General features: G+C 40.3%; 5 protein-coding genes across 5 annotated transcripts; 4 read left to right on the top strand and 1 right to left on the bottom strand.

Moving 5' to 3' along the window:
- The first annotated feature begins 830 nt into the window (after positions 1–830).
- Positions 831–1610, top strand: LOC131472217 (histone H1-like). Its single transcript, XM_058649145.1, has one exon. It carries the CDS (start codon positions 841–843, stop codon positions 1510–1512), a length of 672 nt encoding a protein of 223 aa, XP_058505128.1. The 5' UTR covers positions 831–840; the 3' UTR covers positions 1513–1610.
- A 547-nt stretch (positions 1611–2157) lies between these two features.
- LOC131472017 (histone H2A-like) lies at positions 2158–2831 on the bottom strand. The gene has a single exon (XM_058648901.1). It carries the CDS (start codon positions 2829–2831, stop codon positions 2445–2447), a length of 387 nt encoding a protein of 128 aa, XP_058504884.1. The 3' UTR covers positions 2158–2444.
- A 4897-nt stretch (positions 2832–7728) lies between these two features.
- Positions 7729–8540, top strand: LOC131472129 (histone H2B-like). Its single transcript, XM_058649011.1, has one exon. The coding sequence runs from the start codon at positions 7729–7731 to the stop codon at positions 8101–8103; it is 375 nt and encodes a 124-aa protein (XP_058504994.1). The 3' UTR covers positions 8104–8540.
- Positions 8541–15019: 6479 nt separating this feature from the next.
- Positions 15020–15478, top strand: LOC131472174 (histone H4). Its single transcript, XM_058649083.1, has one exon. It carries the CDS (start codon positions 15045–15047, stop codon positions 15354–15356), a length of 312 nt encoding a protein of 103 aa, XP_058505066.1. The 5' UTR covers positions 15020–15044; the 3' UTR covers positions 15357–15478.
- A 1351-nt stretch (positions 15479–16829) lies between these two features.
- Positions 16830–17287, top strand: LOC131472098 (histone H2B-like). Its single transcript, XM_058648962.1, has one exon. The coding sequence runs from the start codon at positions 16854–16856 to the stop codon at positions 17226–17228; it is 375 nt and encodes a 124-aa protein (XP_058504945.1). The 5' UTR covers positions 16830–16853; the 3' UTR covers positions 17229–17287.
- Positions 17288–22398: the final 5111 nt, after the last annotated feature.

Genomic DNA, 22398 nt, shown 5'->3' with positions numbered 1-22398 from the left:
GTATGTAAGTATTGATATGTAACCAGGTCAATATTTTCACAGTAGAGACCTGCAGAGAGAATCATAACAATGTTCCAAGAACATGATCCAGACAAATCACAGCTGGAACAAACTGTAGAAGATGAGGCGTTGTGATATTATTTTGTGAAATAATAATAAATATGTAGTAAAAAGACTGAAGATGCAGATTATTTACATCAAACTATAAAAGTATTGAGAGAGTCATCACTGCCTGAGGTTTGTTGTCACTTCAGTTCACAGCTGTGACAGAAGTGTGTGTGTGTGAACTTCAGCATGAGCCTCGGCCATCAGCAGTGTGTTTGCTGCTGCACAATAAGTGCACTTTATTACACAGTGATCATCAGCAGCTGCTTGTTTTGACTCGGACTCTGTGAACAAACGTGTGCAGCAGCCGAGAGACAGGTTTTGGTGAAGCTCTGGTGTTTTTCACCTGCTTTTAGGAGAGAAACGAGTGTGAAAAGCCGCCGAGCAGCGCTGCTCACCGCGGTGAACAGCTGAGGTTCGTTTGCTCCACAAAGAAAACACAGAGAACATCAGAGCTCTTCATGACTTCAATATGAAGAGAGACCAGTCCGCTATGGACTCCGTTCACTGTGAGCCTCCAGCTCCTCTCACACACTCATTGAAACTCTTTTGTGAGTGAAGAGAAAACACAAGTGTCCCGGTGTTCACGCTGCACACAGGAGCCGCGGCTGCGTTGAGTCTTCACGGTTCTCATGCTGCGTTCAAGTACCGCCTCCTCTCTGTGTGCTCTCCAAGAATCCGCTCTCTTTCACTGCGATCATTGTCACTCTGAGCTCAACTTAGAAACCACGAATCATGGCAGAAGTAGCTCCAGCTCCAGCCGCCGCCGCCCCCGCCCCGGCGAAAGCAGCCAAGAAGAAGGCGGCTCCCAAGCCGAAGAAGGTCGGCCCCAGCGTCAGGGAACTCATCGTTCAAGCCGTGGCCGCGTCCAAGGAGAGGAGCGGCGTGTCAGGGGCCGCTGTCAAGAAGGCTCTGGCTGCCGGAGGCTACGATGTGGACAAGAACAAGGCCCGCGTCAAGACCGCCATCAAGACTCTGGTGACCAACGGAACTCTGGTCCAGACCAAGGGAACCGGGGCCTCCGGCTCTTTCAAGATCAACAAGAAGGTGGAAGCCAAGAAGCCAGCACAGAAGGCCGCTCCTAAAGCCAAGAAGCCCGCCGCCAAGAAACCTGTAGTGGCCAAAAAGCCCAAGGCAACGGCAGCTAAGAAGCCAGTAGCTGCTAAAAAGTCTCCTAAGAAGGTGAAGAAACCTGCAGCGGCCAAGAAAGTAGTCAAGAGCCCCAAGAAGGTGGCAGCCAAGAGCCCTAAGAAGGTGGTGGCCAAGAGCCCCAAGAAGGTGGCGGCCAAGAGCCCTAAGAAGGTGGCAGCAAAGAAGGTGGTGAAGAAGGCTCCAGCAGCCAAGAAATCTCCCGCCAAGAAGGTCGCCAAACCCAAAGTGAAGAAGACCGCAGCCAAGAAGAAGTGAGCTGTCCTCACTGAGACATGTCCATCCTGTTCAAAGGCTCTTTTAAGAGCCAAACACTTGTGTCCTCAAAGAGCTCAGCCATCTTCTCTATTATTATTCATAATAAAACTAGTATAAATATTTATTAATAAGACTCAATAATATACATTTAAACAACATAGTATTATGTGTAAATATAGTAGACTATGTCTATTTACATTTATTGAATATACAGTACAAAGTAGTAATTGCTTCATTAAATGTATGTATGTCATCAATAAGTAATAAGTATATATTGGTATAATTTCTTTATACATCTATGTAGATATAGATATATAAATTGATTACTATATAGATGGATATCTCTATATATATATATATATATATTTATATACATACATATCTGTACATGGTTTAGGAAATGATTGTGTTAATTACGTCAGACATTTAAAAGCTTTACATAATTTACACCATTTAAGACTAGTCTTGTTAATTGTGATGCAAATGCAGTACGACTACTAACAAGGTATACATGTGTATAAATATGAAGAGGACAAAAGATACAGAAAATCTGAACTACAAAATGTCACCATTTCTTACACTATTTGGCTGTTGTATTTATACGTTTAAACTCCAAAATTAGACAAAACTCATTAAGATGTTAAGTACAAGTTGTATGTGTTTTATTTCAATTATTGACTGTGCTGTTTATAATGTATAACATACAACATCTTCATATTTTCTCTAACTTCAGACATTAAGTACAGGTTCAAAATACAAGTTAGATGTACTTTATTTCAATTATTAATGGCCATACTGTTTATAATGTTTAATATCTTCAAGTTTTTGGAGAAACTGACAGCTTTGCTGTATTTTAAAGAGGAGGATGAGCAGTTTCTCAGAGTGAGTGTGTGGCTCTTAAAAGAGCCTTTTGTTTGTGGAGTTGTTGTGGTTTACTTGGACTTGGCGGGCTTCTCGGTCTTCTTGGGCAGAAGAACAGCCTGGATGTTGGGCAGCACGCCGCCCTGAGCGATGGTCACTCCGCCCAGGAGTTTGTTGAGCTCCTCGTCGTTGCGGACGGCCAGCTGCAGGTGGCGGGGGATGATACGGCTCTTCTTGTTGTCGCGGGCGGCGTTTCCAGCCAGCTCCAGGATCTCAGCGGTCAGGTACTCGAGCACAGCGGCCAGGTAGACGGGGGCGCCGGCACCCACACGGTGAGCGTAGTTGCCTTTGCGCAGCAGCCTGTGAACACGACCAACGGGGAACTGGAGTCCAGCACGAGAGGAGCGAGTCTTTGCCTTAGCGCGGGCTTTTCCGCCGGTTTTGCCTCTTCCTGACATGGTTATTTCTTCTAGATTTGTCTGACAAAATTAGAAAGTGTGACTCGAACAGCGCAAACCCTCCTTTATATGTCCACGAAAGAGCGGAGACTCCTGCCAGACCAACCAGAGCAGAGCAGCAGAGGGGGGATCACCCTCTGCGCTTTCAAGCCACTTTTGTCCAATAAGCAGCGGGGTCTCGGGCTCCTCTGGGCGGCGCTGCGCTCCTGGAAGAGCCGCTCACCACCAATCAGGAGCCGGAGGACTGAATCAGCGTCACCGTGTCACAGCTGCTCCCACAGTTTAAGAGCAGAGAGTCGCTCGTGTGTGCTTCACTTTTTCTCCTGTTGAAAGCAACAAGCAGAAACATGGCAAGAACCAAGCAAACCGCCCGTAAATCTACCGGAGGTAAAGCTCCCAGGAAACAGCTGGCCACCAAGGCTGCGCGTAAGAGCGCGCCTGCCACCGGCGGCGTGAAGAAGCCTCACCGTTACAGGCCCGGTACCGTGGCTCTGAGAGAGATCCGTCGCTACCAGAAATCCACGGAGCTGCTGATCCGCAAGCTGCCCTTCCAGCGCCTGGTGAGAGAGATCGCTCAGGACTTCAAGACCGACCTGCGCTTCCAGAGCTCCGCTGTCATGGCTCTGCAGGAGTCCAGCGAGGCTTACCTGGTCGGCCTCTTCGAGGACACCAACCTGTGCGCCATCCACGCCAAGAGAGTCACCATCATGCCCAAGGACATCCAGCTGGCCCGCCGCATCCGCGGAGAGAGAGCTTAAACTCTGTCCCGCTGCTACTGCTGCTCCACTAACCTCCACCTCAACGGCTCTTTTAAGAGCCACCTCACTCTCAACTCTAGACAACAGTCCTCTGCTGCTTTAACACATTGTTTTATTTTTTTTTATTATTATTTAAGTTGCATAACAATTAATTGTTATGAATAAACACATATGATTTGTTACAGTATCACACATATAAAAGCTGTCATCAGTAAATGTGAACACCAACATAACTACTGATCAAACTCAGTTACAGTAGACTACAGCCCCTCTTGTTATTCCTCCTCATTACATTTATAAAGTCATCTCATCTTTATTTACTAAATGCCAACTGCTGATTAACAAAGTGTCAATGTTTTGCATTATTCCATAAGAACCCACACCAATGTCTCTTTTTTTAATAGCACCCTCCTGAACATGTCTTGTCACACCCTTGTCAAGATGTGTTCTTATGGGTTTAATTTCATCATGAAAATTGTGATCATTTCATATAATAGGAGGTGATACTTTGGTAATAGCAGCTCATTTCTAATGTAATGACATCGTAAGTACAGGAGTTATAATACACTCATGTAATTTTCATAATAAGAATTATGATGTGTTGCAGGTTGATGAGTAATCACCTTTTGTACAGCCACAGCAAACATTTAATGTTAAATCTATTTTATATGACTTTTATAGTCATGTCTTTTCAGTCACACCATTGAACAAACAGCAATCCAAGTCTGTGAATCAAATTCAATAGAGTTTCATTTGCTACTCATCTCAATAAGAGCAGTGTTTGCTGAGCAAAACTTAGCAAATGTCGTAGCAGCCAGAGAAGAGCAGCCAGAAAGCAACAAACAGCCCTTCACTCCTTGAGGGAAGTAGCTACTAGTCTGTTAGCAAACAGCTAGTGCTATTGGAGATGGTTGATTGAGGATCTTTGAAGATGAAAGTTTGTGGAACTGGTCTAGCGCTGGCTAAAAAAATACAGCCTCTCCCCCACTGAAAAAAACGAACCAACAATTATCTGCCAATGTAGGGAAGCAACTTTAACCATGAATCATCCACTAGTTTGATTTTTCATCATCATTTCTCACTATAGTAAACAGTCCTCAGCCACATAATAGAGTTTCATCTTTTGCACAGTTTGTTCTGACAGGGGTGCTGACAGAGGGCGATAGGCGGGGTCACACCCTGGACACACATATAGACAAACAACCATACACTCTTACATTTACATTACAGTGACAAATTTACCTAATCCCCATATTGCATGTTTTTGGACTGTGGAAGGAAACATGCAAACTCCATGCAGAAAGGCCCTTCGAGCTGGGGTTCGAGCTGCAAAGGCAAGAGTGCTAACCACTACACCAACCATGTGTCCCATCCTCCTGTTTGGACATTTTGCAAAAAGTGCACATCCTTTATTGCATTATATTACATTACATGTAATTAAGCAGACGCTTTTATCCAAAGCGACTTACAATGGAATTGAGTACAATCAGCCACCCCGAATGCTCAACATCTATGTTTATGCTGTAGGAGCATCACAGCACCTGCATTTGCTAACCCTGGTTAGGGAGAAGCCAACAAGGAAATAAAGAAAAAAGGATTGAAGCTGCACATCATGTGCTCACCATCAGGTGCTTTTTCTTAACCATAAACCTTACTTTGACATGTTTATTTTAAGTTGTTTAAGCTTTTTTTTTTCCAATTTTTTTTTGAATTTATTTTTTAAACACTAGTTTTTCAGCTCTGATTTTTCACTATCCTGCAGGCATAATTGATTTCTCATGTCTGGAAAGTTTAAAGATGCTCAGTCATCAACATAATGGTTGGATAAATACAACAATAAACATAAAAGGAAAAAAGTGATTCCGAAAATAATGTGTGAAAAACATGAATTAATGTCATTTAACTACAAATCTTTTTCTAAGCATAGTTACTTATTTTTAAATTAACTTGTTTTGAAATAACAATTTGTCTTATTATTTAACAGACGTATTTGTTATCATATTCATTTTTTTCCGTTTATTTATTTTAGTTTGTGGTCTTTCTCTCTTATCTGACGCACATGTTTTAGTTTTTTTTTTTTTTTTTAATATAAACCCTGACTTTTTAATTTTTTATTTTGGGAGACTTCTGGAATTTGCTGTCAATTACTCTCTTCTCCTGTTGGGGCCGCTGCTGCACCATAGACAACTTTATCCACCATGATAACCCACAGAGGAAGAATATGGCGCCTCTGGCTTCAAACAGGTCCTCAAACAGACTTTGAATAGCTGTGAATCTCAAACTAGTCACCATATTTGTGTATTCTACTATTCATTAAAATGAGTGGACGTGGAAAAGGAGGAAAGGGCCTCGGTAAAGGAGGCGCTAAGCGTCACCGCAAAGTTCTCCGTGATAACATCCAGGGAATCACCAAGCCCGCCATCCGCCGTCTGGCTCGCCGTGGCGGAGTGAAGCGTATCTCTGGTCTGATCTACGAGGAGACTCGCGGTGTGTTGAAGGTTTTCCTGGAGAACGTGATCCGTGATGCTGTCACCTACACCGAGCACGCAAAGAGGAAGACTGTGACCGCCATGGACGTGGTTTATGCTCTGAAGAGACAGGGAAGAACTCTGTACGGCTTCGGCGGTTAAACTCACTTCACTTTGTCATCAAACAATACAACAACGGCTCTTTTAAGAGCCAACCACTTTGTCTCTGAGAGCTCATAGTCCTGTAATTTACAGTGTTAATATATTAAGAATGAATTCCCAACAATATCCCACTATTTCATATTCTAGTATCCATTTTCTTATTGTTTGTCATTTTAATGTGTGACGTAATTAATTTCAGGACACACGATGTAATTTAACTGTTAATAGTTGAAGAAGATGGTTTTGAATGTGTGTCTTTTCCATTTTCTTGGTTATTCAAATCCATTTCATCTATGGTTCGCAAGCTTCCTCTGGAAATTACTGCATATATGTGGTATGGAGATCTTATTTTACCTTTGCTATAACAGTGTAGTGAAGTATGTGAGGATGATGATGATCAGTAGAGAAAATGATCTTAAAGGGAATAAATCTTCTGTGAAAAGTCTGTAGCTGACTTTCTATTTACACCACTGTATTGTAATGTTGGTGATGATGGTGTTCCTGAGAGAGCTCAATATTTTCTCAACCACTGCTCGAACGTTTTTCATTAATTTAAATAAAATGTGTGCAGCTTTGATTCATCATTCTCTTTAAGTAGTTATTTAATATAATCTCATTTGTGTTTTAAGACTGAAATTTCAAAAAAAACCTCACAATTTTTTTTATTGTTGATTTTATATCATTCTGTATCCATACACGGAAATATATGAAATTCATGTGAAATATAGTCATAAATGTTGTTTTATCACAGTGGACTATTTTATAATGCTAAGCTTATATCATTCAACACAACTGAAGAGTTTTGTTCCCCACACACAGTTGGATGTTTTTTTTTTAAGTTTCACTGGTTCTCTTTGCATTTATTTTTACTAGTAATAAAAATTATAGTGAGTGTGTGTTAGACTGCAATTAAGTATTCTGATATTTTGTCTGTCCTCGTCTTCTCATCCTTTTCATTTTTCTGCCTCATTCAACAATGTAAATTATTGAATGATACATATATATATATATTATTTGTAGTATTAACAACTCTTGAAAGTGAAGACATTGTGTCTGGTAATTGTATTTATATCATTAATCTGAGTCTAACAACAACACAATAATCACGTTCACGTTGAACTGAAAAGATAAAAAGATTATGAAGAATTTCTTCTTCCTTTTACCAGAGGATTGATCATCATGATTCACTGAGTTTCTGTTTCTCAAATGTTTCTTCCTTTGATAAAGATAATTAATAATCATGAAGATACTGAGGCAGAAACATGTCTGAAGGAAGAACTGAAGGACAGTAACGATTTGTTTCTTGAATAAAATGTATCGTGTATTTGTTTCTAAAATGTCTCCTGTGTGTTTCAAACAAAGACAACACTATCTCCCCCTCATCCAACCACAGTGAGAGATTGAACCAATCACAGGAGGGGGAGCACACAGTGGTGTTTGCATGGAGCCTTTATATGTAGAGTCTCCTCCGCCTGCTACGATTCATTCATCTGTCTGAACTGTGTCAGGATGCCTGATCCCGCCAAGACCGCGCCCAAGAAGGGCTCCAAGAAAGCCGTGACTAAAACTGCCGGCAAAGGAGGCAAGAAGAGGAGAAAGAGCAGGAAGGAGAGCTACGCCATCTACGTGTACAAGGTGCTCAAGCAGGTCCACCCCGACACTGGCATCTCGTCCAAGGCCATGGGCATCATGAACTCGTTCGTCAACGACATCTTCGAGCGCATCGCCGGTGAGGCGTCTCGCCTGGCTCACTACAACAAGCGCTCCACCATCACCTCCAGGGAGATTCAGACCGCCGTGCGTCTCCTGCTGCCCGGTGAGCTGGCCAAGCACGCCGTCTCCGAGGGAACCAAGGCCGTCACCAAGTACACCAGCTCCAAGTAAACACACTGCTCGGACTGCAACAATCTCATCAACCCAACGGCTCTTTTAAGAGCCACACACTTTATCTAAGAGAGTTCACATCATCTTTATACAGTGTGTCGCCTTATCCCAAATAATGTATTTTAATGTTAACTAGTGAGTTAGCATGACATTAAGTTCACCTAAGTCAACACATCATGCAATGTGTGTCTTTCTTATCACACAATGCGATGTTTGGAAGCATTTGAATATTGGAAATGGGTCTTAGTAACTAAATTACTGTATCTGTTTGCCTGCATGTGTTATCACTGCACAGACTTAACTGTGTCATTGATCTGCCTCCAGTTTGTGAAAGAAACAAAGACTTGTTCAGAGAGACGAGAGAATCGTGCATCAGGAAACAGGTGATGTTCTCTGTACATAAAGTTGTTATAAATAATGAATGAATGGTCAAATGTTCACTACCACAAATGACACAAATCATTCTTCATTTTGCAAAATGAAAAGTAAAATAAAAGTTTTATTTATAATGAAAGTCAGACACAATTAAGTCTTTTAATCAGTCCACAGCTCTGAAGAAAGACCCTATAAAGAAAGTAGCACAGGATTTATTTTTTAATGTTTTATTTTCAAAAGCAGAGACTCATATTTAACACCATAGAGTGATATGACATCATCGATCACTTTGAGTAAACTGTCATCACTGAAGGAAAATAAGTTACTGTCAAGACGGTCACAAATTAAAAGTGTTTAACTACATTGCACATGAGAGGAGCATTATTAGACATTGAAAATCTATTTGCCTGGTTAAATCATCCCCTTGACATTATGTATCCTATTTGAATTTTGTATACGATCACTTGATAATTAATCACTAATCTCATGCAGACACTGTGTCCTGTCAGAAGTATCAGTTTTGTCATGTAAAACTTCATTGTGACACAAACACAGATGAATGAATGAGTATTTTATATAATTGCTCTCGTCACTGACTTGAATGAAACCACTTTTACAACCTCAGCTGTTTCTAATCATCTCAACATCTGCACAAATAATCACGATAAAAATGTTTTCATCAAATATGAACATCAGTCATGCAATCATTCAAGACTAATACAAATTAAAAGGAAATGGAACCACATGTCATCACTGTAATATTTTAATGCTGGGTATTAAAACTCCAGAGAGATCATGAATAACGTGTGAAACACATTTATTTATGATCAGATTAACAGCTAATTGGCCGGATTGAGTAGCAGGATTAACATATCCTGTTGTTTAGCCTGGACCAGGCTAAAGAATAAATCACCATGGTAACGTATGCACCATTGTGTTCCTGCAACCGACTTAAGGCTAAGTTCAGCCAGGATAAGCAACATAGCCCGGCTTAATCCTTTATCCTAGTTTCATGCAACAGACCCCGACTAAAATCACCAGTATGATTTTTAGTTTGATGATAATATCTTAATATAGTAAACCAGTCCTCTTTGAACAGCCACATAGTTAGAGTGGAGTTTCATCAGTGTTACAGCCTTAGTGCTTGTTTGGTGCATCAGTGTGGGTGTGTCTTTTTTTGTCTCTAGATTGACTCTCCACCCCCTGCAAACAGGAGTCTTGGGTGAGAGATCAGTGGAGGTAAATCAAAGGAGGGTGAAAAGCCTCACCTGACCCTCTGTCTTGGTGAGCTGGGCGAAGCTGCTGCAGTTTGGTGAGACCAAGTATGATTCTTTAATTGGAACAGCAGCGTACTTCCTTGTTCTACTGTTTGAATGGCAGGTGGCGCCAAGTGCTTAAGCCTCATCATAGGTACACTTCAACTGTGAGTTAAAGAATGTGGAAAAAAAATCCAGGAAAGCACATTGGATGATTTTTAAACAATTTATTTGTATATTCTTGCGAAAAAAGGAATATTTGGACACCTACAAACAAGCAGGAATTCTGGCTCTTCCACACTTGTAAGTTCTTCTTTAAGAAGCTCTTCTATCCTCCACTCGTTGCCTGTATTAGTGGCACCTGTTTGAACTGGTTATCTGTATAAAAGACACCTGTCCACACCTTGAAACAGTCAGACTCCAATCTCTACAATGGCCAAGACTAGGGAGCACGCTAAAGACACCAGAGACAAAATTGTAGACCTGCACAAGGCTGGGATGAGCTATAGAACAATAAGCAAGCAGCTTGGTGAGAAAAAGTCTACTGTTTTTACAATTATTTGGAAATGGAAGACATACAAGGTCACTAACAATCTTCCTCGGTCTGAGGCTCCATGCAAGATCTCACCTCGTGGGGTACAAATGATCTTGAGAACGGTGAAGAATCAGCCCAGAACTACACGGGGGGACCTGGTCAATGACCTGAAGAGAGCTGGGACCACAGTCACAAAGGTTACGGGTAGGGGTGTGAATTGATAGGTTTTTATCAATATCACTGCCATTGTCAATTCTGCCTATCAATCCAATTCCTTATCAATTCCTGAGTAGTTAATCAAATGGAAAAATAAGTTAAAATAAGAAAAAAGGACTTCTACACAGTCTTCTGCACCAAAAGCATCCATTTCATTTTTTTCCAAAAATGATGTATGCACAAGACTGAACATACTGAACAACACCATGACAAGATTTGGTGTAGAAAGAAAATATAGTCTAAACAATTTAGACTGATACAATAAATAAAAATCAGGAATAAAAATGTAATACTTGCTAAATGCTTGCATACTAAATTACTCGCTTATCATTCCTTTTCTTAAAAGGAATATTATAGATGAAGTATCAGTGGACATACAAGTCATATATAGTATAAATAGTCATTTATGCCACAATAACATTGTTTATGTAATTTACTGCAAGCTTAAACCAGATTTCACTAAAAGTATTGCTTAACAACAGTCCTTTTCTAAAAAGGGATATACAATGTAAATGAAACAGTGAACATAACTACATCCACTTTAGATAAATAGGCATGTATGCCTGCATAACATTTTTTAAAAATGAAAATACCGCTACTGTAAGCTTGTCACAGTACACTTAATGAACATCAGCAATTCTTATGTAATCTAATCATCTCATCATCTAAAATTCATTAAACCGGGAAACATTTACATGCTGCTTGGCTTTATTAATAAAAACTGTGTATGCTGCTTGCAGTTGCAAGGCGACAGTGTGGTAATGCAGGATATTTATTATAAACGTTAGTAAAGTTACATTACCATCGTCAACGCTTTGACCAGAAACTTTAGCACTCGTACGCAGGCGGTCAAACACATGACATTCTTGGTACTTAATGCCATGCTGGGTTGACACATGTTTCAACATGTTGTGAGTATTTGCACCCTTACACGATTGTATGACAGACTATAAGGATCTTAGGTGGCAGCAATCTCTTCAGGGTTTCCGGTCAAGACACTGTTGTACTGTTCTCATGTGTGCATTAATAAGAGGCAGAGTCCTTTAATACAGTTCAAGCTGTTTATCCAAGTTTGTGTTTGTGTCCAATTATTTATTTTCCTATCAAGTATACAAATAAATAAATAAATAAATTTTTTTCCGCATTCTGTCTCTCACAGTTGAAGTGTACCTATGATAAAAATTACAGACCTCTTTCATCTTTCTGAGTGGGACTACTTGCACAATCGGTGGGTGACCCAATATTTTTTTGCCCCACTGTATATACACTCCTGATCAAAAGTTTTAGACCAGTTGAAAAATTGCAAGAATTTACATTTTGCACTGTTGGATCTTAAGAAGGTTGAAGAAATGCTTCAAAATGCAAAAAGAAGAAATGGGAGTGAGACAACACAACATTGAGTAAGCAATGTACTGCAAACAACCATCAATCAAAAGTTTAAGACCACAGCCTTTAAAAGCCTAAATCTTCACTAAAATGTGGATTCAGTGCCATTTTCTGTCAGGTATCCACACTGTCATGACCTCCTGATGGAAAAGGCAAAAAAGCTTTCTCTCTTTGAACGTGGTCGGGTTGTTGAGCTGCATCAGCAAGGCCTCTTGCAGTGTGCCATTGCTGCTGAGGTTGGACGCAGTTAGACAGTCATTTTAAAAGATCCAGAGGGTTATGGAACAAAAATGTCAAGTGGTAGACGCAAAAAAATTTCACCAGCCCTGACCCGGAGGATCCAAATGGCTGTCCGTCAAGACGCCCAAATTAAGCTTGTCACTGGTGCCAACTGCAGTCCCATAACCATTAGACGGCATCTGAGAGAGAAGGGTTTTAAGAACAAAAAAACGTCTTCAAAGGCCTCGTCTCCTTCAACGGCACAAAATTGCCCGTTGTTTTTGGAGGACGGTGTTTTTGCAGGGTATTTACTTTGCTGTAGTATGTTCTAGCTTGTATGTTTTCTCCTCGTAGTTGTCATGTGTAGTACCCTGGTTTTTTTGTTCCTTTTCTTTTGGAGACCAGTGCTTTAAGTTCATTTAACGTCAACATTAACAGCATTTACTTTAAATAAAGTAACACCTTTTCTTTTGGATTCTTAACTGCCTCCGTTGCCCTTCTTTTTCCCTCCCGGGTCATTATTTTTATCTGTTTGTCCTTCCTCCCCTGAGCCAAAGCCAGTGACGTAACATATTGGTAACATATCATTTCAACTTTGGCCTTCCTCAGTTAAGTTAAGAGAGAGTCCAGCTAGGTTGGCCTCTCTGGCACACATTTATTATTTTGCCTTTTTTTATTCTCGGGGTAATCCTGGGTGGAGACCTGTATTCTGTCGGGGGTAGGCATATCAGCTCTCACTTCGGCCGCTGATGTTAAGCGTTTAAAGTAGAGTTTCCAATATCGGAAAAGCCTCCGATGCCAGTATCGGAAAAGCCTCCGATACTGCTGAAAATGCTGGTATCGGCGATTACTGGAGTCCAGGCACCGATCCGATACCATGTAATTTACTGGTTAGCTCCGTTAGCTCTGACACAGTTCTTTTTCGCTGCTCTTAAAACAGTTGCGCTGTGCTGCCATCGGCAGCTGCTGTTTTAGGGGGGCAAAGAATAATTGATCAACTAATGCCTGACACCTGTTAAATCAGAAAAAAGGAGCTAAGTTGGCGCATCATGTCGGTGGCTTGGCAATATTATATAGTTGAGGCTCCCACAAGTAAGACGGCGACATGCAACATCTGTAAAGACACAATTTCGAGGGGTGGCACGAGTGTTGCAAGTTTTAACACCAGCAACTTGATTAAACATTTGAAGACGCGTCATGCTAAAGAGCACAAAGAGTTTAACGTTACTAAAGCTAAGGGGGAAAAGAGGGACGAACTGCAGCAGCAAACTCTGGAAGGTGACTTCAAGCGTTTTGATAAATTCCCCAAAGACAGCCAAAAAGCGACAAAGATAACAGACAGAATTTTGGAATTTATTGTCCTGGATGACCAACCCCTGTCTGTCGTCGAAAATGTGGGATTTCGCCGCTTAATGGAGCATTTGGAGCCAAGGTTCTGTTTGCCAGGTCGTAAACATATCTCTGAATATCTTGCGCTACCCAAATTATATGAGAAAATTAGGGAATACATTTTGTGTATGCTGAAAGACTTAGATGCAATCAGCTTTCCTACGGACATTTGGACCTCCGACGTGTGCCCCATGTCTTTACTAAGTTAACGTCACACTGGGTGGACAGAGAGACAGCATTTACACCTCGAAGTGCAGTGCTGCACACCAACGAGTTCCGAGGATCACATACTGGCACATTAATTGCCGATGCAATTAGGGGATGCTAGTAAAGTGGAAAATCCCCAAGTCCAACGTCCATGTTGTTTTGCGCGACAACGCTAGCAACATGAAGAAAGCCATGGACGAGATGGATGTACCAACGCTTCGCCCACACTCTCCAGCTTGTGGTGCATGAAGGGCTACTGTCATAGAGAAGTGTGAGTGGCGCACTGGCGAATGGAGGAAGATAGTCGCACATTTCAAACACTCGCCTTTTGTCCCCGTCAGGTTACAGCCAAATAATTATCAAATCAAATGTAACATATGGACTGGACTGCAGCATTTATCATCATTAATGAAGTCTCTTAAATGACGAATGTGTGGATTACACTGTATAAAATGTAGTAGTGTTCATTTATTGACTTCTCTCTTCACTCCTGTTTTTGAACATAAATGTCATGGTCATTGGCATGCGTTAATGTTTCTGCTCAATTGGATTAAAATAGAGGCTGTGCTCTTTGTTTACCCGTTGCCATGGTGAATTGTAGGATCAAAGCTCCATTAATGATGGCTTTTTTCATTCCCAACACACACGCTTAACTTGACAGAGTTTGACAGCTCAGAGTTGGTCAACCTAGAGTTAAGGTTTTAACTTAGAGTTTGTTGAACCTGCTTTCTGAAACAGGCCCCAGGTCAGACATTTTCATTTCAGGGGCTGTCCACATGAAAACCAGTCTAGTTTTTTTTAATCGTCTCTGCGTTTTTATCCACACTGAAATGTTATGAAATATGTGCTATACTTTTTCTGTGGACAACCAATACACTATTTTGGGAAAATGATGTCATATCTTCACTCTCTCATTTGTGTTGGGAAATTGTTTGTTTTATTCACGTTAAATGACAATTAATGTCATTTAACTACAAATCCTTTTCTAAGCATAGTTACTTATTTTTAAATTAACTTTATTTATTATTTAACAGATGTATTTGTTATCATATTCATTTTTTTTTCGTTTATTTATTTTAGTTTGTGGTCTTTCTCTCTTATCTGACGCACATGTTTTATTTTTATTTTTTTTTAATATAAACCCTGACTTTTTAATTTTTTATTTTGGGAGACTTCTGGAATTTGCTGTCAATTACTCTCTTCTCCTGTTGGGGGCGCTGCTGCACCAACATAGACAACTCAAAACCCACAGAGGAAGAATATGGCGCCTCTGGCTTCTAACAGGTCCTCAAACAGACTTTGAATAGCTGTGAATCTCAAACTAGTCACCATATTTGTGAATTCTACAATTCGATAAAATGAGTGGACGTGGAAAAGGAGGAAAGGGTCTCGGTAAAGGAGGCGCTAAGCGTCACCGCAAAGTTCTCCGTGATAACATCCAGGGAATCACCAAGCCCGCCATCCGCCGTCTGGCTCGCCGTGGCGGAGTGAAGCGTATCTCTGGTCTGATCTACGAGGAGACTCGCGGTGTGTTGAAGGTTTTCCTGGAGAACGTGATCCGTGATGCTGTCACCTACACCGAGCACGCAAAGAGGAAGACTGTGACCGCCATGGACGTGGTTTATGCTCTGAAGAGACAGGGAAGAACTCTGTACGGCTTCGGCGGTTAAACTCACTTCACTTTGACATCAAACAAAACAACAACAACGGCTCTTTTAAGAGCCAACCACTTTGTCTCTGAGAGCACATAGTCCTGTAATTTACAGTGTTAATATATTAAGAATGAATTCCCAACAATATCCCACTATTTCATATTCTAGTATCCACTTTCTCAGAATTCAGTCATCTTAATGTGACATAATTATTTTCAGGACACACAATGTAATTTAACTGTTAATAGTTGAGGAAGATTATGGTTTTGAATGTGTGTCTTTTCCATTATCTTGGGTATTTAAATCCAATTAATCTATGGTTTGCAAGCTTCCTCTGGTAATTACTGCATATACTGTATGTGGTATGGAGATCTTATTTTACCTTTGCTAAAACAGTGTAGTGAAGTATGTGAGGATGATGATGATTAGAGCACATGATCTTATTGGAAATAAATCTGCATCCTGTGAAAAGTCTGTAGCTGACTTTCTATTTACACCACTGTATTGTAATGTTGGAGATGATGGTGTTCCTGAGAGCTCAATATTTTTGAGGCCTAGCTTTCTTGTGCAGCTTTGATTCAACATTCTCTTTAAGTAATTATTTAATTTAATCTCATTTATGTGTTTGAAGACTGAAATTTGAAACTCACTTTAACATTTTTTTATTGTGGATTTTATATCATTCTGTATCAATCGCAAATATATGAAATTCATGTGAAATATAGTCATAAATGTTGTTCTATCACAGTGGACTATTTTATAATGCTAAGCTCATATCATCCACCACAACTGAACAGTTTTGTTTCCCCACACACAGTTGGATGTTTTTTAGTTTCACTGGTTCTCTTTGCATTTATTTTTACTAGTAATAAAAATTATAGTGAGTGTGTGTTAGACTGCAATTAAGTATTCTGATCTTTTGTCTGTCCTCATCTTCTCATCCTTTTAATTTTCTTTTTCTGCCTCACTCGACAATGGAAAATATATATAATTGGATATAGGTAGATTATTTTATTTTGTAGTATTAACAACTCTTGAAAGTGAAGACATTGTGTCTGGTTCTTGTATTTATCTCATTAATCTCAGTCTAACAACAACACAATAATCACATTCACGTTGAATTGAAAGGATAAAAAGATTATGAAGAATTTCTTCTTCCTTTTACCAGAGGTTTGATCATCATGATTCACTGAGTTTCTGTTTCTCAAATGTTTCTTCCTTTGATAAAGATAATTAATAATCATGAAGATACTGAAGCAGAAACATGTTAAATGGTTTCTGTCTGAAGGAAGAACTGAAGGACAGTTGCGATTTTTTCATTCATAAAATGTATTTGTTTCTAAAATGTCTCCAGTGTGTTTCAAACAAAGACAACACTATCTCCCCCTCATCCAACCACAGTGAGAGATTGAACCAATCACAGGAGGGGGATCACACAGTGGTGTTTGCATGGAGCCTTTATAAGTAGAGTCTCCTCCGCCTGCTACAACTCATTCATCTGTGTGAACTGTCAGGATGCCTGATCCCGCCAAGACCGCGCCCAAGAAGGGCTCCAAGAAAGCCGTGACTAAGACCGCCGGCAAAGGAGGCAAGAAGAGGAGAAAGAGCAGGAAGGAGAGCTACGCCATCTACGTGTACAAGGTGCTCAAGCAGGTCCACCCCGACACTGGCATCTCGTCCAAGGCCATGGGCATCATGAACTCGTTCGTCAACGACATCTTCGAGCGCATCGCCGGTGAGGCGTCTCGCCTGGCTCACTACAACAAGCGCTCCACCATCACCTCCAGGGAGATTCAGACCGCCGTGCGTCTCCTGCTGCCCGGTGAGCTGGCCAAGCACGCCGTGTCCGAGGGAACCAAGGCCGTCACCAAGTACACCAGCTCCAAGTAAACACACTGCTCGGACTGCAACAACCTCATCAACCCAACGGCTCTTTTAAGAGCCACACACTTTATCTAAGAGAGTTCACATGATCTTTATACTTTCTGTATCATATTATCCCAAATGTATTTAAAACGGAAACTAGGGGGTAAGCATGACAATTAGTTCACCTAAGTCAACACATCATGCAATGTATGTCTTTCGTATCACACATTGCGATGTTTGGAAGCATTTGAATATTGGAAATAGTTCCTAGTAAGTAAATTACCGTATCTTTTGCCTGCATGTGTTATCAGTGGAGGTAAATCAAAGGAGGGTGAAAAGCCTCACCTGACCCTCTGTCTTGGTGAGCTGAGCTTAGCTGCTGCAGTTTGGTGAGCCAAAGTATGATCCTTTAATTGGAACAGCAGCGTACTTACTTGTTCTACTGTTTTAATGGCAGGTGGCTCCAAGTGCTTAATCTTATTATAGGTACACTTCAACTAAGTGACAGAATGTGGAAGAAAAGAAATCCAGGAAATCACATTGGATGATGTTTAAACAATTTGTATATTCTTGCGGAAAATATATATTGCATTAGCCTGTATTAATGGCACCTGTTTGAACTGGTTATCTGTATAAAAGACACCTGTCCACACCTTGAAACAGTCAGACTTCAATCTCCACGATGGCCAAGACTAGAGAGCATGCTAAAGACACCAGAGACAAAATTGTAGACCTGCACAAGACTGGGATGAGCTATAGAACAATAAGCAAGCAGCTTGGTGAGAAAAAAATCAACTGTTTTCACAATTATTTGGAAATGGAAGACATACAAGGTCACTAACAATCTTCCTCGGTCTGAGGCTCCATGCAAGATCTCACCTCGTGGGGTACAAATGATCTTGAGAACGGTGAAGAATCAGCCCAGAACTACACGGGGGGACCTGGTCAATGACCTGAAGAGAGCGGGGACCACTGTCACAAAGGTTACGGGTAGGGGTGTGAATTGATAGGTTTTTATCAATATCACTGCCATTGTCAATTCTGCCTATCAATCCAATTCCTTATCAATTCCTGAGTAGTTAATCAAATGGACTTCTACACAGTCTTCTGCACCAAAAGCATCCTTTTCATTTTTTCCCAAAAATGATGTATGCACAAGACTGAACATACTGAACAACACCATGACAAGATTTGGTGTAGAAAGAAAATATAGTCTAAACAATTTAGACTGATACAATAAATAAAAATCAGGAATAGAAATGTAATACTTGCTCTTAAAAGGGATATTATAAATGAAGTAACAGTGGACATACAAGTCCTCTTTAGAAAAATAGTCATATATGCCACAATAACAATTCGTGTAACTTACTGCAAGCTTACACCAGATTTCACAAAGTATTGCATAACATTTTTTAAAAATGAAAATACCGCTACTGTAAGCTTGTCACAGTACACTTAATGAACATCAGCAATTCTTATGTAATCTAATCATCTCATCATCTAAAATTCATTAAACTGGGAAACATTTACATGCAGCTTGGCTTTATTAATAAAAACTGTGTATGCTGCTTGCAGTTGCAAGGCGACAGTGTGGTAATGCAGGATATTTATTATAAACGTTAGTAAAGTTACATTACCATCGTCAACGCTTTGACCAGAAACGTTAGCACTCGTACGCAGGCGGTCAAACACATGACATTCTTGGTACTTAATGCCATGCTGGGTTGACACATGTTTCAACATCAATCACTTCAGGGTGTCCGGTCAGGACACTGTTGTACTGTTCTCATGTGTGCATTACAGTTTTTCTTGATTGCTAAGATACATTTCTTGAAAGCTGCTCTCCTTTTCTCTAAACTGTGAACACAAAACCTAATTTTCAAACTACATTCACAAAACCACAGACTCTTCTTGCAAAACCAAACTTTCACCTCAAAACAGTTCAATCTGTGCTCAAAACTGAACTCTGTTGTCAAATCATGCCCCGAGTCAATCAAAATTAAAAACACTACTGAACAGTCACTAAACACTACGTAGAAAAATAGAAAACACAATGCTCAGGACATGAAGCTGGAGAAATAAATGTTTATTGTTCACTGTAGGCTAAATGCATGTTGCAAAACAAAAAACCTGTGCATTTAGCACTTGTACAAAAAGACAAAAAACTGAAATCTTGCGCATTTACACGTGGCACTTATATTATTATTATTATATGCATTTGCCACTTGTGTACAGTAAGCCCATGTAAAAATAAAGTACACAAATATACAAATAAGTGCATAACTCAGCCACATAATCATGTCTCTGTACTGGGTTAGGCCACAGGACTTGTACAACAAGAGAATATGCATTGTGCCAGGTGTTTAGCAGATTGCTATTATCCCCCTGAAGTCCCTGGGCAGGTTGATGGAACCCTAACCGTTGCCAGGCAACGGGGGAAAAAACCTCTGGCATGCCATATCCAGGCTTGGCATGGCACCTATGTCACCACAGGCAAGTTCCATGGCTTGCAGGAGATAACATATGTGTTATGTCTGATATGTTATATCTGAGTGGGACTACTTGCACAATCGGTGGGTGTCCCAATACTTTTTTGCCCCACTGTATACACTCCTGATCAAAATTTTTAGACCAGTTGAAAAATTGCAAGAATTTACATTTTGCACTGTTGGATCTTAAGAAGGTTCTAAGTAGTCCTTCAAAATGCAAAGAGAAGAAATGGGAGTGAGACAAAACAAAATTGAGTAAGCAATGTACTGCAAACAACCATCAATCAAAAGTTTAAGACCACAGCCTTTAAAAGCCTAAATCTTCACAAAAATGTGGATTCAGTGCCATTTTCTGTCAGGTATCCACACTGTCATGACCTCATTACATTACATTACATGTCATTTAGCAGACGCTTTTATCCAAAGCGACTTACAATAAGTGCATTTAAACATTTGGGTACAAATAAGAGCTAGAAGTAAGTAAGAGCTTCAAGTAAATCAAACTATGAAGTGCTAGTCGTAAGTGCGATGTATAGGTTTTTTTTTTGGTTTTTTTGTCGTCGTTATCGTCTCAGTCGAGGTAGAGTCGGAAGACATGTGTACCTCCTGATAGAAAAGGCAAAAAAGCTTTCCCTCTTTGAACGCGGTCGGGTTGTTGAGCTGCATCAGCAAGGCCTCTTGCAGTGTGCCATTGCTGCTGAGGTTGGACGCAGTTAGACAGTCATTTTAAAAGATCCAGAGGGTTATGGAACAAAAAAGTCAAGTGGTAGACGCAAAATAATTTAGGAGGATCCAAATGGCTGTCTGTCAAGACATGGGACGATCTTTTTCCCTCCTGGGTCATTATTTTTATTTGTTTGTCCCTCCCCTGAGCCAAAGCCAGTGACGTAACATATTAGGGGCTTCCGGGATCCTTAATATCTGGGAAATAGAGAGTTTCTCAAATGAGTAGGTGGTTAGGTTTTTTGAATAATTGTCCCAACTTCTCAGTAAATGGGCAAAACATTGATTATGTGGGTACATTCAAGTACTTGGGTGTTACCCTTGACCCAACTCTTAGCTTTAAAAACCATGTTAAAAACTGGTAAAACACACTGAAGTTTAACCTAGCTAACTTCAGATACATAAGGAATTCACTCACAGTTGAGGCGTCCAATATGTATCTGAATGCTATGATTATTCCACATTGTTTTGTATTGTATTACAAGCTGGTCTCAGTCAAATAAAACCATTCTAAAACCACTTGAATCCTTATAGAAAAGTGCCCTCAAAATCCATGATAAAAAGCCACGTCGTTACCATCACCCTAACCCTAACCCTCAAATGTTTGCTTACTTTTTAAAACTATTCATAATGCCGTAGCTCCCCCTTTGAAAAGGTATGTTACGCTCTGCTCTGAGAAGTCAACAAGAACAACAAGAGCTGTATCTAGGGGTGAGTGTAGTGTACCCCTACGCAAAACTGTATTTGGAAAGTCATATTTTTCCTGTATAGCCACGACTCAATGGAATACTCTGCCAACAGACATTATTTCATGTAGAAATCCCCACACATTCTCACATCTTGCTAAGCGTTGGCTACTGTCAGGAGAGCAGTGTACACATTTTTGAATTGTGTGCGTGTGTGTGTGTGTGTGTGTGGTGGGGGCAGTTTAGCCTTAAATCTTAATGGTCATGTTGAATCTGCTTCCATGTCCTTTGTTCTGTAACTTATTTGTTGTTGTTATTACTATGTTTTTATGTACTATTCCATCAGCCTGCCCAGGGACTTCAGGTGGATAATAGCAATCTGCTAAAACCTGGCACAATGCATATTCTCTTGTTGTACAAGATTGTTTTATTGTGCATTGTCCCTGTCTTGAAAAATAAATTACATTACATTACATTACATTTTGATGTTAGCAAGAATGTTTCCCTGGTTCCTGTATTTCAGGAGTCTGAGGTACGTACTTTAGTACATTTGAAAGGTTGTCTGGAGCTTTAAAGTGGCCACCCAATGTATAGGGCATCTTGCTTCAATGTAAGCTTACTGGTAAAGCTCAGGAGGCGCTATATTTGTGCTATAACTAGAGCTTGTGCACAAAAGTAGGATGATGAAGTCTATCTGTCTGACTCCCTGTTTTAAAACATGGTTTCTCAGGACACCTTTTGACCTTCTGAGGTGGTGGTAGATAGCCAGCCAAAGTTACTGATAAAAACATTGTGAGGGTGCTTCAACTTGTGAGGTAACATTGTTCAACATGTTTTCCAGAGGCCATTCCGCTAAAAGAATTACAGCCCCAGTCATCAGTAAGGCCCATATAAAGTTATTTACTGCCTTTGGTTTGCCCCGAGGGGTGCAAACTAATCAAGGTACTAATTTTCTGTCTAAAACCATCAGACAAAATATGCAGTCTTTAGGAATTTCCCACAAAGTGAGCATTCTCAACACTTCTTTGCTGTGTTGCACTATTTTGATATTTTCTTTTGTTTGTTTCAATAAACAACTATGTGACTTATGTGATTGCATCACCACTATTTCTTTTTCATTTACACGTAAAACAGTATGTATCAGTGGTGTTTTGGTGTTATGGTAGTTAATTAATTCCTCATCTTGAAGTGTGGTAGACATGTTTTTCCTAATTTTATGACGTTAAACACTTGAATTCCCAAACATACTGGTGTTATAGGTTGATTCTTGTTTTTCTTGTGTTTCGTTTACGGAAG

Source organism: Solea solea, chromosome 1 (genome assembly GCF_958295425.1).
Source record: "Solea solea chromosome 1, fSolSol10.1, whole genome shotgun sequence".
NCBI lineage: Eukaryota > Metazoa > Chordata > Actinopteri > Pleuronectiformes > Soleidae > Solea > Solea solea.
This window is presented reverse-complemented; position numbering and strand designations above follow the sequence as displayed.